This window comes from Agelaius phoeniceus, chromosome 2 (assembly GCF_051311805.1).
Source record: "Agelaius phoeniceus isolate bAgePho1 chromosome 2, bAgePho1.hap1, whole genome shotgun sequence".
Classification (NCBI taxonomy): Eukaryota; Metazoa; Chordata; class Aves; order Passeriformes; family Icteridae; genus Agelaius; species Agelaius phoeniceus.
In genome coordinates, this window is record NC_135266.1 from 1,110,420 (window position 1) to 1,123,918 (window position 13,499).

General features: G+C 51.8%; 1 protein-coding gene across 4 annotated transcripts in view; it reads right to left on the reverse strand.

Moving 5' to 3' along the window:
- Positions 1 to 5,958, reverse strand: part of CLIC6 (chloride intracellular channel 6) — a 30,798-nt gene extending 24,840 nt beyond the window's left edge. Inside the window, exons 1-2 of one of the 4 annotated variants that reach the window (XM_077192806.1) lie at positions 4,412 to 5,958; positions 3,398 to 4,369 (exon numbers count right to left, since the gene is read on the reverse strand). In XM_077192806.1, the coding sequence (XP_077048921.1) occupies positions 3,398 to 4,369; positions 4,412 to 5,893 (2,454 nt within the window). In that variant the 5' untranslated portion in view covers positions 5,894 to 5,958. Of the gene's footprint in view, positions 1 to 3,397 lie in introns of all 4 variants that reach the window. The other 3 variants (XM_077192817.1, XM_077192805.1, XM_077192800.1) reach the window with 3 other exon arrangements.
- Positions 5,959 to 13,499: the final 7,541 nt, after the last annotated feature.

Below are 13,499 nucleotides of genomic sequence, written 5' to 3' on the forward strand. Positions count from 1 at the left end.
AAATACAAATACAATAGGAAAAGCCCTCCCAGCCCATGGAGTCCCAGCTGTGCCCTGTGCCCTCCTTGTCCCCAGCTCAAAGTTTTCATAACTCCTCAATTAAAAAAGCAGAAGTCTCACTTAAAATGCAAATGAAAATATGCTAAGGAATGGTGGAGGGAAGCAACTTACAAAAAATGTCAGGGTTTTTAAAGATTTAACTTTTTTTAAAGTGGCACCTTGAGGTCCAAGGAGTGGAGCTCAGGAAGGAGAAGAAGAGGGAGTGAGGAGAAGGGAGCAGAACCCCCATGTGTGCTGCTGGTGGAACAAAAGGGAACAGAACCCCCATTGCCATTCCAGCTGGGCACAGACCCTGGAGGCAGGGATGCAGCTGTTCCCATTCCTGTACTCCCAGCAAAGCTTTTCCTTTCTCATTTTACAGCCCTTTCTGTGACTCTGCACAAGTTACAGGGAGTCTAAAGGCACTCAAGGGTATCTCAGGAGCAGTTCAGGGAATTTCTGCTGCAGACAAGGTTTCTGCACACAGAAATCTTTAATTTCCCTTATTAAGATCACTGAAATAATATATTGAGATCACTGAGCTCCTGTGGTGAATCTGCACCAAGAAAGGCCCATAAAGAGCTGCCCACCTGCATTTGGACACAGCACAACAGTTCCTGGCTGTGCACCACACTCACCTTACCCAGTTACACCCTGAGTGAGGAGGAAAAATCAAGATTTTCAGCACCAGCACCTCCTCAGTGGTGACAATTCCAATGTTTACACCAAGCACCAGCTGCAGCCCAGACTCCACTGAAAATGCACCCGGGTGTTCAGGGAGCTGAGCTCCTGCTGCCCACGGATTTCTTACCTACAACACTCAAAATTCAGTTGCTGATTCATAATCTACATTCCATTTAAGGCCCAGATTCATCACATCAGAGAAAAGAAGATTTTTTTTTTTTCGTAGGAAACCCCCTTTGCCTTTCCAGCTGGGCACAGGCCCTGGAGGCAGGGATGCAGTTGTTCCCATTTCTGCACTCCCAGCAAAGCTTTTCCTTTCCCATTTTTCAGCCCTTTCTGTGACTCTGCACTGCTCTGTGTAAAATCACTCGAGGGTACCTCAGGGAAATTCTGCTGCAGCCAAATCCCTCTGTCTCTGATGGGAATGAAATCATCCTCTGAATGTAGAGAAATGATGGAGAGACCAAGAATGTCACCAAAGTGGATAAATCCCCCTGCTTTTCCTTGGATAAAATCTATTGCCTTGTGCTCATGGCCAGCTTTGACTAAAATCCATTTAACCCTGAAACTGAGGGAGATGAGCAAGGCCTTGTGCTCCAGCTGGGCTCTTTGGCCAAGTGTTTGTGGTACAGAGAAATCCTTGGGAATCTTTGGAATTCTGAAATCTGCAGCTGTGATTCTGTTGAGTTTTCCCTCTATAAATAATTAGATAGCAATTTCAATTTAGAAATAAGCTTTTAAGTCTTAAATAAATGTTCTATTGCTTAAAAATCAATGGAGTGAATTTGAGTGAGAGTTCAAGTATATTCAAATGGTAAAAAAAAAAAAATCTGACATTTACAGAAGTTTTCTTATCAATAAAGAGCTTTGGCTACAGAATGGGAAAAAAGCCCTTGAGGAGCAGAGAGCACAAGGTACCAGGGACACTGAATTCCCAAGGAGAGGATATCTGGGTGACCTTTGGGAACATTTGCCTTTGAAATACCTGGAATAAAGGGTATTGTTACCTCAAGGAGATAAATTATATTGTTCCATGAGCTAATGGAAATCAGGGAGCACCCAGTGAAAGCCTGCAGGGAGTTCTGGTGGTTTGTTCTTCCTGAGGCTGATGATTCTCAGAATTTGATCACTGCCACAGCATCTTAATGTGGGCCTGGCCTGGGGTAACCTTCCCAGCAGGGGAACTGCCAGGATTATTCCAGCTCTGTTCCTGGGCTGTTTTATTATGCATTTTCCCCCATTTTGGGGTTTATTTTTCTATTCCTCTGTATTTCTGTTGTGCTATCAAACCATGGCATGGCCATTTTGGTGCCTGGGGAGACACTGTGCTCTCCAGTTGGATTTTTTTCCCTTTTCCTGGAGAAACTCATGCCAGCCTCTGACTAAAACCTAATCCAAGCCCAACTACAAAAATCCAGCTCCAGGTGAAGTAAAATACTCAAGCTTTGTAATACAGAAATAATTAGAAAAGCAGCTGGATTGTTTTCTAGGCATTCTTAAATTACCAATATGAAGCCCATCACAAAAATGCTCCTCCCTTCTCCTTCTGCCTTTATGAATTCACAAAGATTTCCAAAGCCCATGTTTAATCCTAATATTTGGGGACCACAGAGTCATAACAAATGCTCTTGTTCTCTAGGCTGCTCTCTCATTTTGGCCATGTTTTCCTCCCATAAAGTAGAAGGCACCGAGTTTTAATTTTAATGTTAATTTTACTGTGAATTCTGGCTGGCAGAAGCAGCCTCAGCCAGCTCAGGAGGTACAGGATGGGATGGTTTGTGGAGGAGAAGGTCCCAAATGCCTTCTGCTTCCCCAGGTTTATTTCCTCAGCTTTATGTTTGTCCCACCCTGCTCCACATTTTAGTCCAGAGGGGTCAGAGAAGAGGGAAGAAATCACCTCCAGATGCTCCCTACACACCAAAAATCTCCGTCTATAAAGCCTCTGTGGATGGCTGCTGTTCCTATGCCAAATCCCAGGGATTTTGGTGGGATTCCAGGCACAGGATAGAAAGATCTAAAGCTCTACTCAATAAAATAACAAAAATCAATTTAGTTTTCCCCTCCATTTTTTCCCCCCTATTTCCCTGTAACCCAAACCTTCCCTTCAAACAAACACAAACTGGACAATTCCAAGGGATGCTCTTTACTGACTGTGAGTTCAGCCTTGCCAAAATTTGGGACAATTCTCTAAATGTCGCCTGTAATTCATGTTAGAAAATAGAAAATCCCAGCATTGCATTTGAAATGACATTTCCCAGGTTCTTCCCTCCCAGCCCATGTGAGCAGAGCCCCTCTCCCTGCATTTTGGAGATCTGAAAATCCCCTGAGAGCTCCTCGTGCCAGCGATTCCTGAAGGAATGAGGCGGCAGAGACAAGTTTACATCAGGTGTTAATGACCAAATCACCTTAGCCAGGCTGGCCCTGCGCCTGCCACCTCAAATTTCTCCCCACAGGTTCCTTTGGAACACCTGGGATAATGGGAATTGTTACCTAAAGGAAATAAATTATATTGTTCTGTGGGCTAATGGAAATCAGGGAGCACCCAGTGAAAGCCTCCAGGGAATTCTGGTGGTTTGTTCTTCCAGGGGGTTCTTCCTGAGGCTGATGTTTCTCAGAACATTATCAGGAAGGGGAGATTCCCTGTGGAGATTCCCCGGCAGCCCCTCACCCTTACCTTGACGAAGAGGGAGATGTCGTGGTCCTGCTTCTCATCCTCATCCTCCTCCTCCTCCTCCGGGGCGCCCGGCGAGCCCGTCCCGTCCTCCCGGAGCTGCTCCCGCTCCCGCTCCCCGTTCAGGCTCCGATCCCAGCTGCTCTCGGGGCCCGGGGCTCCCGTCCCCACTGGGGCTGGCGGTCCCCGCTCCGCCTCCGCCTCCGCCTCGCCACCGGGGCCGCCCGGGGACAGGGCACAGCCGGGCAAGGCCACCTGCGCTGCCCCGCAGCTCTCGGGAGCCTCCGCGCTGCCCTCCGCAGGGACCGTCCCTGCTGGGACAGCATCCTCGGGGACTGCCCCATCACCTGGGACAGCATCCTTGGGGACCATCCCTGCTGGGACAGCATCCTCGGGGACCGTCTCATCACCCGGGACAGCATCCTTGGGGACCGTCCCTGCTGGGACAGCATCCTCGGGGACCATCCCATCACTCGGGACAGCATCCTCGGGGATAGCCCCATCACCTGGGGCTGCCTCCTGCACTTCATCCTTGGGGATTGTCCCTGCTGGAGCTGCCTCCTGCACCTCATCCTTGGCAACTGTCACATCATCCGGGGCTGCCGCCTGCACCGCATCCTCAGGGACTGTACCTGCCAGGACGGCATCCTTGGGGACTGTCACATCACCCGGAGCTGCCTCCTGCACTTCATCCTTGGGGGCTGTCCCTGCTGGAGCTGCCTCCTGCACCGCATCCTTGGGGATTGTCCCCAGCGCCTCCTCGGGGACTGTCCCTGCTGGAGCTGTCTCTCGCACCACATCCCTGGGGATTGTCCCCAACACCTCCTCGGTGATTGTCCCAGAAACCGGGACCGCCTCCTGCACTTCATCCTTGGGAATTGTCACATCACCCGGGGCTGCCTCCTGCTCCTCATCCTTGGGGATTGTCCCCAGCGCCTCCTCGGGGACTGTCCCTGCTGGGGCTCCCTCCTGCACCTCATCCTTAGGCGCTGTCCCTGCTGGAGCTCTCTCCTGCACCGCATCCTCAGGGACTGTCCCCAGCACCTCCTCAGCGATTGTCCCTGCCTGAGCTGCTTCCTGCCCCTCACCCTCAGGGACTGTCCCCAGTGGGGCCGCCCCCTCCTCGGGAACTGTCCCAGCCAGAGCTGCTTCCTGCAGCTCATCCTTAGGGACTGTCCCCAACGCCTCTTCGGGGACCGTCACAGCAGCCGGGGCTGCCTCCTGCACCTCATCCTCCAGAGCTGGCACTCCAGCCGGGGCTGCCTCCTGCCCTTCATTCTTGGGAATTGTCACATCAGACGGGGCTGCCTCCTGCACCGCCTCCTCGGGAACTGTCCCCGCTGGGGCCTCCTCCCGCGCTTCATCCTCGGGGACAGTCCCCGCTGGAGCTGTCCCCGCGGCCTCCTCGGGCTCTGTCCCCGTCGGGGCCGCCTCTTGCACCGCATCTTCAGGGACTGTCCCCGGCGGGACTTCCTCCCTCGGAGTTTCCTCGGGATCTGTCCTGGACGGGGCTGTCGCGACATCCTCCTCGGGCTCTGTCCCCTCTGGGCCCGCCTGTCCCACCGCCACTCCGGGCTCTGTCCTCGATGGCGATGTCCCCTCTGCTCCCCCGGGCTCTGTCCCCACCGGGGCTGTCGCCTGTGCTTCCCCGGGCTCTGTCCTCGATGGCGCTGTCCCCTCTCCTTCCCCGGGCTCTGTCCTCGATGGCGCTGTCCCCTCTCCTTCCCCGGGCTCTGTCCCCACCGGGGTTGTCCCCTCTCCTTCCCCGGGCTCTGTCCCCACCGGGGCTGTCGCCGCAGCCTCCTCAGGCTCTGCTTCTGCCGGGACAGTCGTGGCCGCCTCCTGGGGCTCTCTCTCCGCCGGACCTTCCTCCCTCACCGCCTCTCTCACCTGGGGCTCCGTCCCCGCCGGTGCCACCGCCTCTCCCTCAGGCTCCGTCCCCGCCGGTGCTGCTTTCTCGGGCTCCGTCCCCGTCGGAGCAACCCCTGCGCCCCCGGGCTCCGTCCCTGCCGGGGCTGCGGCTCCGTCCTCGGCCTCTGTCGCGGTCGGGGCTGCCTCTTCCTGCGCCATCCCCGCCGGGCTCTCAGCCGCGTCCTCGGGCTCCATCCCCCCCGGGGCTGCCCCCTCAGGCTCCGCCGCTGCCCCCGCCTCTCCCTCGGGCTCTGCCCTGCCGGCCTCGGGCCCGTCCATCACCCCCGGCTCCCCGCCTGGCCGCCCCTCGTGCCCCGGGCTGTCCCCGCTCGCTGTCCCCGGGCTGTCCCCGCTCGCTGTCCCCGGGCTGTCCCCGCTCGCTGTCCCCAGGCTCTCGGGGGAGCCGCTGTCCCCGGGCGGCTCCGGCGCCCCCTCCGCGCTCAGCCGCGGCCGCTCCGCGGGCCTGTCCGGGGGCTCGGCCGCCCCCTCGGGGCACAGCCCGGGCCGAGCCCCCGCCGCCGCCTCGTCCTCGCCTCCCTCCCGCGGGACATCGCTGCTCTCCGGGGGCCGCCCCGGGCTCTCCGCCATGCCGGGACCGCCGTGAGCGCGGGACGAGCCGGAGCAGCGGAGCGGCCGCGGAGCAGCGCCGGGCACGGCCGGGGAACGGGGGCGGTGCCTGCTCGGGGCCGGGGCGGCGGGGCCGGTGCCGCGCTCCTCCCTCCGCCTGCCCCGCTCCGGGCACTGCCCCTGCCCGGGCACAGCCCCTGCCTGGGCACAGCCCCTGCCTGGGCACTGCCCCGCTCCGGGCACAGCCCCTGCCCCGCTCCGGGCACTGCCCCTGCCCGGGCACAGCCCCTGCCCCACTTCGGACATTTCCCTGCCCGTCCCACCGCTCCGGGCACGGCCCTTGCCCCGTCCCGTCCCACCGCTCCGGGCACGGCCCTTGCCCAGCCGCGCTGTGGAGCGGGACCACGGCGCACCGAGCGCTGCCACCCCCGCCCGCAGGCACCGGAGCCTTTGCAGAGTGGTCCAAAATCTCTGCTGTGTTTGTGTGTGTTGCCCACACCTGCTCGGGGGTCCCTTCGCACCCCGAGCCCCCGTTCGTGCCCTGCTTTGCCCCTCGGCTGCTGCTCCCAGTCCCGGGCACTGCTGTCCCCAGGCTGGCTCACACTGCGGGCAGGTGCGGCTGAGGCTCTGCTGGCCTCATTTCCCAAACCAGCTGTAGGAAGGAACCCTCCGAGCACCCACACCGCTGCTGATGCTCGGGCCCGGCACGGTTTGTTAAAAACACGGATGAGCCGCTTCGGGCTGCTCCAAAGGTTGTTAAAAAAGGAAATGTGTCCTTATCAGCTCGCGAAAGTTGTTAAAGGGAACAACACAACGCTCTGTGTAAAGAAATAAACACCTGGATTCGCATGCTTTTAAGTGATTTTCATTCATGTGCGAGGATCCTCTGCGAGTTTGCATTTTAATGGGGTGAGAAACGCCGTGTCCTGGGCAGAGCCGGCAGCTGCTGCGAAAGAAATCAGAACTTTTCCTTCGGATGAGGAAAATAATCCTGATTTTCGAGGTGCAGACAGAACAGTGGAGGCACAATTGGCTGACCGGAGCGAGGTATCCTAATTAAAAAACCCCAGCAGTTAAAGAGTTTAATATTTGTATATATACTTTTGTATACATACAAATAGTATATATATATATATATATATAGTGTGTATATTTATATATACACTTTTTATATTTGAGTATATAAACCCACTTTTTATATTTGAGAGGGAGCAGAGCAGGGATAGAATCCAGGGGTTTGGAATGGGTGTGAAGGGGGAAGATGCAGCCGACAGGAGCGGGGAAATGCTACAGAATAAATCAACGCAGCAGGTCAAACATTCTGCCCCGATAAAACACGAACAGCCAAAGCAGTGAACAATCCTGCAGCTCTTGGATGCTCGCCTGGAGGTGCATCCCAAGTGAGACAGAAGAATGGAGGCAGCTGTGCTCAGAAGGAACATTCCTGGAAGATTGAGGAACAGAGGGTCATGAGGATTTAGGAGCAGGAACTCAGCAGCTGCCAGTGGAGGTCTTGCAGGTGGAACCTGGCGATTATCTCCCCTATCTCTTACAGGGTTCGGTAGCAGTAAAATGACACAACTCGGTAACCTCTGCAGAGATGATACTGGATACTCATCCTCACCTTTGCTGAAGGGTTCTTCACCTCGGCCTGGAGGTTGGACATGTCAGAGAATGCCAGAAGGGTTTGGGTCAGAGGGGACATTACAGATCACCCCTGCCATGGCAGGGACACCTCCCACTGTCCCAGGTGCTCCCAGTGTCCCCAGTGTCCAGCCTGGCCTTGGGCACTGCCAGGGATGCAGGGGCAGCCCCAGCTGCTCTGGGAATTCCATCCCAGCCCCTGCCCACCCTGCCAGGGAACAATTCCCAATTCCCAATATCCATGGCCTTCCTAAGCCAGCACACCTTATCTCAGTTGAGATTTTTTTTTTTTAATTTTTGAAAATTCTTTACAAATACATTTCTCACAGCTGCAGTTACTGTTTTGGCCTGAAAAGCAAAAGAGGAAGATGTTGGTGTCTATATGCCTAAATATATCTTTTTACAAAGCATATCTACAGGAGGAATATATGAGGCAGGATCTTTTTCTGGGAGAGCACAGCAAAACCCACAAACATTTTTTGCACCTCAAACCAAATATTCTGAGGGACTTTCAGTGCCTGCTTTAATTTGCTTTTCCAGGGAGGGCAAACCCAGCAGCAATTCCTGGAGGAAAAGGAATTACTCTTCCAGCCCTGCCCTCTGGCACTGGCAGCCATTCCCTGGGTGCTGTCCCTGCATGCCCTGGAAATTGTCTCTCTCCAGCTTTCCTGGGGCTCCTGCAGGCCCTGCAAGGCCACCCTGAGCTCAGCCCAAAGCTTCTCCTGTGCAGGTGAACAATCCCAGCTGTGCCAGCCTTTCCTCCCAGCAGAGCTGCTCCATCCCTCTGCCCATCCTGGAGCCTCCTCTGGGCTCTCTGCAGCAGCTCCAGCTCCTCCCTGTGTCCCCAGGTGTCCCCAGGTGTCACACAAGTCCCACCTCACAAGGCTCTCAGCTGTGAGAGCCCAGCCCAGAGCTCTGCCTGACAGGGCAGGGCACTGCTGGGAGGACAGGGCTCCCCACGGGATTCCACAGTGGAGCCTTCAGGGCAGTGGTGGAACTTTGTGGAACTGGGTGTGGGTGAGGACACAAGGCCTGGAGGCAGGAGGTGACATTTATGGACACTGCTCCCTGGCACAGGGCACTGCTGGGGTGTCTGTGCAGGGCCAGGAGCTGCACTGTGACCCTGTGGGTCCCTTCCAACTTGGATATTCCACAATTCCATGGATCCTGTCCTTGGCTGCACCCTTGAGAAGCCCTTGAGGCCCCGTGAGCTCAGCTTTGCTCTGGATGGGCTGGGACAGGAGGATCCCTCTGGAGCTCCCTGGGGCAGAGCCTGCTCAGGCTCCCTTAAACAGCTCCTTTGGGTGATGAAATGTTTGGGGTTCTTACACAAATCCTTTGGGTGATTAAATGGTTTAGGTTCTTACACAGCTCCTTTGAGTCCATCAGTATTTTAGATTCTTGCACAGCTCCTTTGGGTGATGAAGTGCTTGGGGTTCTTACACAGCTCCTTTGGGTGATTAAATATTTTGGGTTTTTGCAGAACTCCTTTGGGTGATTAAATATTTTGGGTTCTTATACAGCTCCTTTGGGTTTGTCAATATTTTGGGTTCTTGCACAACTCCTTTGAGTGATTGAACATTTTGGGTTCTTAGACGACACCTCCTTTGGGCCCATCAATATTTTGGGTTCTTGCTCAGTTTCTTTGGGTGATTGAATATTTTGGGTTCTTACACAGCTCCTTTGGGTCCATAAATATTTTGGGCTCTTGCACAGCTCCTTTGGGTGATTGACTATTTTGGGTTTTTACAGAACTCCTTTGCGTGATTGAATATTTTGGGTTCTTATACAGCTCCTCTGGGTTTGTCAATATTTTGGGCTCTCACACAGCTCCTTTGGGTGATTGCATGTTTTGGGTTCTTGCACAGCTCCTTTGAGTGATTGAACATTTTGGGTTCTTAGACACCTCCTTTGGGTTTGTCAATATTTTGGGTTCTTGCTCAGTTTCTTTGGGTGATTGAATATTTGGGGTTTTTGCAGAACTCCTTTGCGTGATTGAATATTTTGGGTTCTCACACAGCTCCTTTGGGTTTGTCAATATTTTGGGTTCTCACACATCTCCTTTGGGTCCATCAATATTTTGTGTTCTCACACAGCTCCTTTGGGTGATTGAATGTTTTGGGTTCTTGCCCAGCTCCTTTGGGTTTGTGTTGGGTTTGGCTCAGGTTCCCAGTCTGACCCAGGATTTGTGTCCTGCTATCAGATGGAGCCACAGCAGAGCTGCCTGCCTGTCCCTTCCCTGCACAGATTACCCATTAACACACAATCCTATTGTCCTTTATTTACCTGTCCCCTGCTTTCAGTTCTCGCAAGGTGAGGATTTCAAGGCCAACAAAGCCCAAACCCTTTCAGTGATAACCAGACCAAAAAAACCAACAAAAATCCCTTCCAGTGCTAAGCTGTGCCTGCTGGCGCACATCGGCGCGGGGTTTGAGCCTAACAAAAGATTAACTCGTTAAACATTCTCGGGGGCCTTACAAAGACAGAGCTGAGGACTAGCAGCTCCCCCAGCCAGCCGCTAATTCTCTGTGTCGGACACAAAATTCAGGCGGAGTGCTCGATGCAGTCACGGCAGGAATAACTTGTCAGGGATCTCTCTGGGCTCTCTCTCTCTCGATTTTTGTCGTTTCGCTGGAACTGAGCCTGTGAGGGCATCGGGACAGAGGGGGAAGCAGGGACAGACAGAACGGGGGACAGGTGGAGAGGTCCCTTGTCACCCTCCGGTTTCCCAAAGGCGTTTCGGGAATGCAGAATTGTTAAACTCAGATCTGTCCCAGCGGCATCCCGGGGCTTTGCATTTCTTGCTCCCCGCACTCGTCACTCAATTACTTAACAATTAATTAATTAATCTCTCGCTCTCCACGCTCCCCGCCCCGTTCCATCAAGCTCTTTACACCCCATCTGTTCCCAAAACAGCCCTTGGCTAACAAATTTGATTTTCGGAGCGCGGCTTCGGGGAGGATTAGCGCACACTTCTTTATTAGAGGATGAGTGGAGGTATTAATTAATTAATTAATTAATGCTCGCAGATGTCAGGCTTTAGCCACCACCGAAGATCCCCTCGCAGTCTGGTGGGAACAACTTTTATCCCTGGGGGGTTTTAATTAGGACTTGCTCGGATTATTGTGAATCCTTTTCCTTCCCACTGCAGACCAAAGTTGTAATTTTTTTTTGCAGACAGAGATAAGGAAAAAAAAAACCCCTCCTTTTGCTCCTGATTTTTTGCACTGGGAATTAGAAGGAAGTTGAGGCTTCAGAAAAGGGGTGGAATTAAACTGGGTGTCCCCAGCATGGGATGGAGGGAGGGATTTGTCAGGGTAAACACAGACAGGTACAAACTGCCTGGCTGGAGACAAGAATTACTTGTGGCATAAAACTTCCAATAACTTGTGGCATAAAAAATATCTATATAAGAATATGAATGCAGTATTAGCAATATTTATATACTAATACCGAATATTAATACATTTTTGAGATGGAAAAAATAGCCCCAGACCCCTTTATTTGTGTATAAGCCAGTTCTATATCCTATTTAAAAATGTTATTTTAACTGTGGGAAGGACAAAGCTGCAAGTGAAAGAATTCTATTGGAGTTTTTTAGAATTAAAATTAATTCGAATTTTTTCCTGCTTTCAGAATACATGGACGTTTGTTACGTTTGTCCCCGGGTTCCTTAATTTTCCTGGTGTGAAATTCCATCGTCTGGCGGCTGGGAGGGTGTTCAGAGGAAAGGAGGAGGAGGAGGGAGGGATGTCCTGGTAGAAATCCCGGCGGGTTGCGGGGGTGCCATCTGTGCTGAGCCCATCTGCGGCAATCCCTGCCCGATTCCCGGCCCTGCCCAGCTGCCCCGGGGGCTCGGGAAAAAGGCAGGAATGCTCAGGGCACGGGGGAATCCCGGCTGCTGGGCTGGGCAGCACAGAAACCCCGAAATCCCCCCCAGAAATGAGGATGAGCGAGCGGAGGGAAGGAGGAGAGGCTCCTTCGTGCCGAGTCCCACTCCTCCTTCTGCTTTTACTCAATTCCTGAATTCCGGCGTCCCACAGGAGCAGCCCGGAGTTAAATTCTGAAAAAATCATTCCAGAATATGTTGATAAACAGCAACAAAGCTCGCAAAGAAATCAAACTCCGTCATTTTCGCTATATTCAAGTACTTGAAACCTGCTCATTGTCCAAAAGAATAATCGATTTTCCTTTTCTTTTGGTTAAGCAGCACTGTTATAATGAAGCAATAGGAATAATGAAGCCAAGGTAAAAACCAGACATTATAAATTGTTTTTGAGTCTGATTCAATCAAATCGTGGTTTGGGATTAAATTTGGAATTTGAGAAGCAGCAAAGTCCTGGTGCCTGCCCTGGAACCTCGTGTTGGCTCCTTCTGGACAACTCCAGGCTTTTGATTCTGCTCGGGAAATCCCTGCCGAGCTCCCTGCGCTGAATTCCCTCCTCCCATCGCTCCCAGAGGCTTTTCCCGAATTCCTGAATTCCTGAATTCCTGAATTCCTCTCCTGCCTCAGGAAGGGACCCCCAGCTCCAAATCCCTCCTTGCTCGGGGGATCGCTCGGGTGTTGGAAGCTGAGAGCCTTTGCCAGGCTCATCGGGGAGCTGTGATTTCATTACTGCCTCTTCCTCCTCCTCTTCCTCCTCCTCCTCCTCCTCCTCCTCCTCCTCCTGGAACTGGGGAGGTGAGTGTGGAAAATGACTCCGACCTCAGCTGCGTTTCACCTGCTCCAGGCAAACGAAAACCGGCCCTTAAAACAAAACTGCGAACAAAACTGAGCCCGGTGCCCGGGACACCTTCACGCTCGGAATTAATGAAATAATAATAATAATTAATGAAATCAACTCGAGTTTTCCGGCTAACAAACGCTGCTTTTCTCACAGGGCTCCACAAATTTCGTTAGCGAGCCTTTATTAGATCCAGCCGAGCATTTTACTGGGAGCCTGGAAAAAACTCCAAGCTCGTGGAAGCTCCCAGAGATTCTGTTCACTTTAAATAAAGCGTCCAGATTGTCTTGAACTCTATTATTTTAACTCCTACTTCATCAACATTTATTTCAAATGTTTCCTGGTTTATTGTGCCTGTTTATCAGAATATAACCCCTAATCACAGTTAATTTGATTTTTCTTTTAATATTCTCGTTTTCAATTTCATTTCATCTTTCACAGGTTTTAATTTTCCCCTCCATTCTGCACCATTGCCGCTTGATCCTGGCTTTTATTCCAATTCTTCTTTGCAAAACTCAGGGAATTTTTATGTTTAATATGTCTTTTAAAGGAGCTGTTGGGGTTCGGGGGTGATGCTGGGGTGACAGCAGGGCTGGATCATCCTGAAGGGCTCCTCCCACCTCGGGGACTTTGTGATAATTATGGATTTTGGAAATAAAACCTGGAATATTTCAAAGCAGCAATGTAAATATTTGAGTTGCTGATGTAGAAGAATGTGACACGTGCAATCAAGAGGTACAACAAGAATTTGTCTTATTCATAATGACCATTTTATTTTATTTTCATGCAGGTTATGCCACAATCCTTTCCTTTTGCCTTCTCCCTTTCTTTTTCTTTTTTATTTTCTCTTTTTTTCCTTTTTAATCTTTCTTTCTTTCTTTCTTTCTTTCTTTCTTTCTTTCTTTCTTTCTTTCTTTCTTTCTTTCTTTCTTTCTTTCTTTCTTTCTTTCTTTCTCTTTTCCTTTTTCTTTTTGTTTCTCCTTCTTTTTGTCTTTCTCTTTTTCTTTTCCTTTATTTATCTTTTTCTTGTCTTCTTTCTTTTTATTTTTTCTTATTTCTTTTTCTTCTTTCCTTTCCTTTCCTTTCCTTTCCTTTCCTTTCCTTTCCTTTCCTTTCCTTTCCTTTCCTTTCCTTTCCTTTCCTTTCCTTTCCTTTCCTTTCCTTTCCTTTCCTTTCCTTTCCTTTCCTTTCCTTTCCTTTCCTTTCCTTTCCTTTCCTTTCCTTTCCTTTCCTTTCCTTTTTTTCCCCTTCTCTTTTTC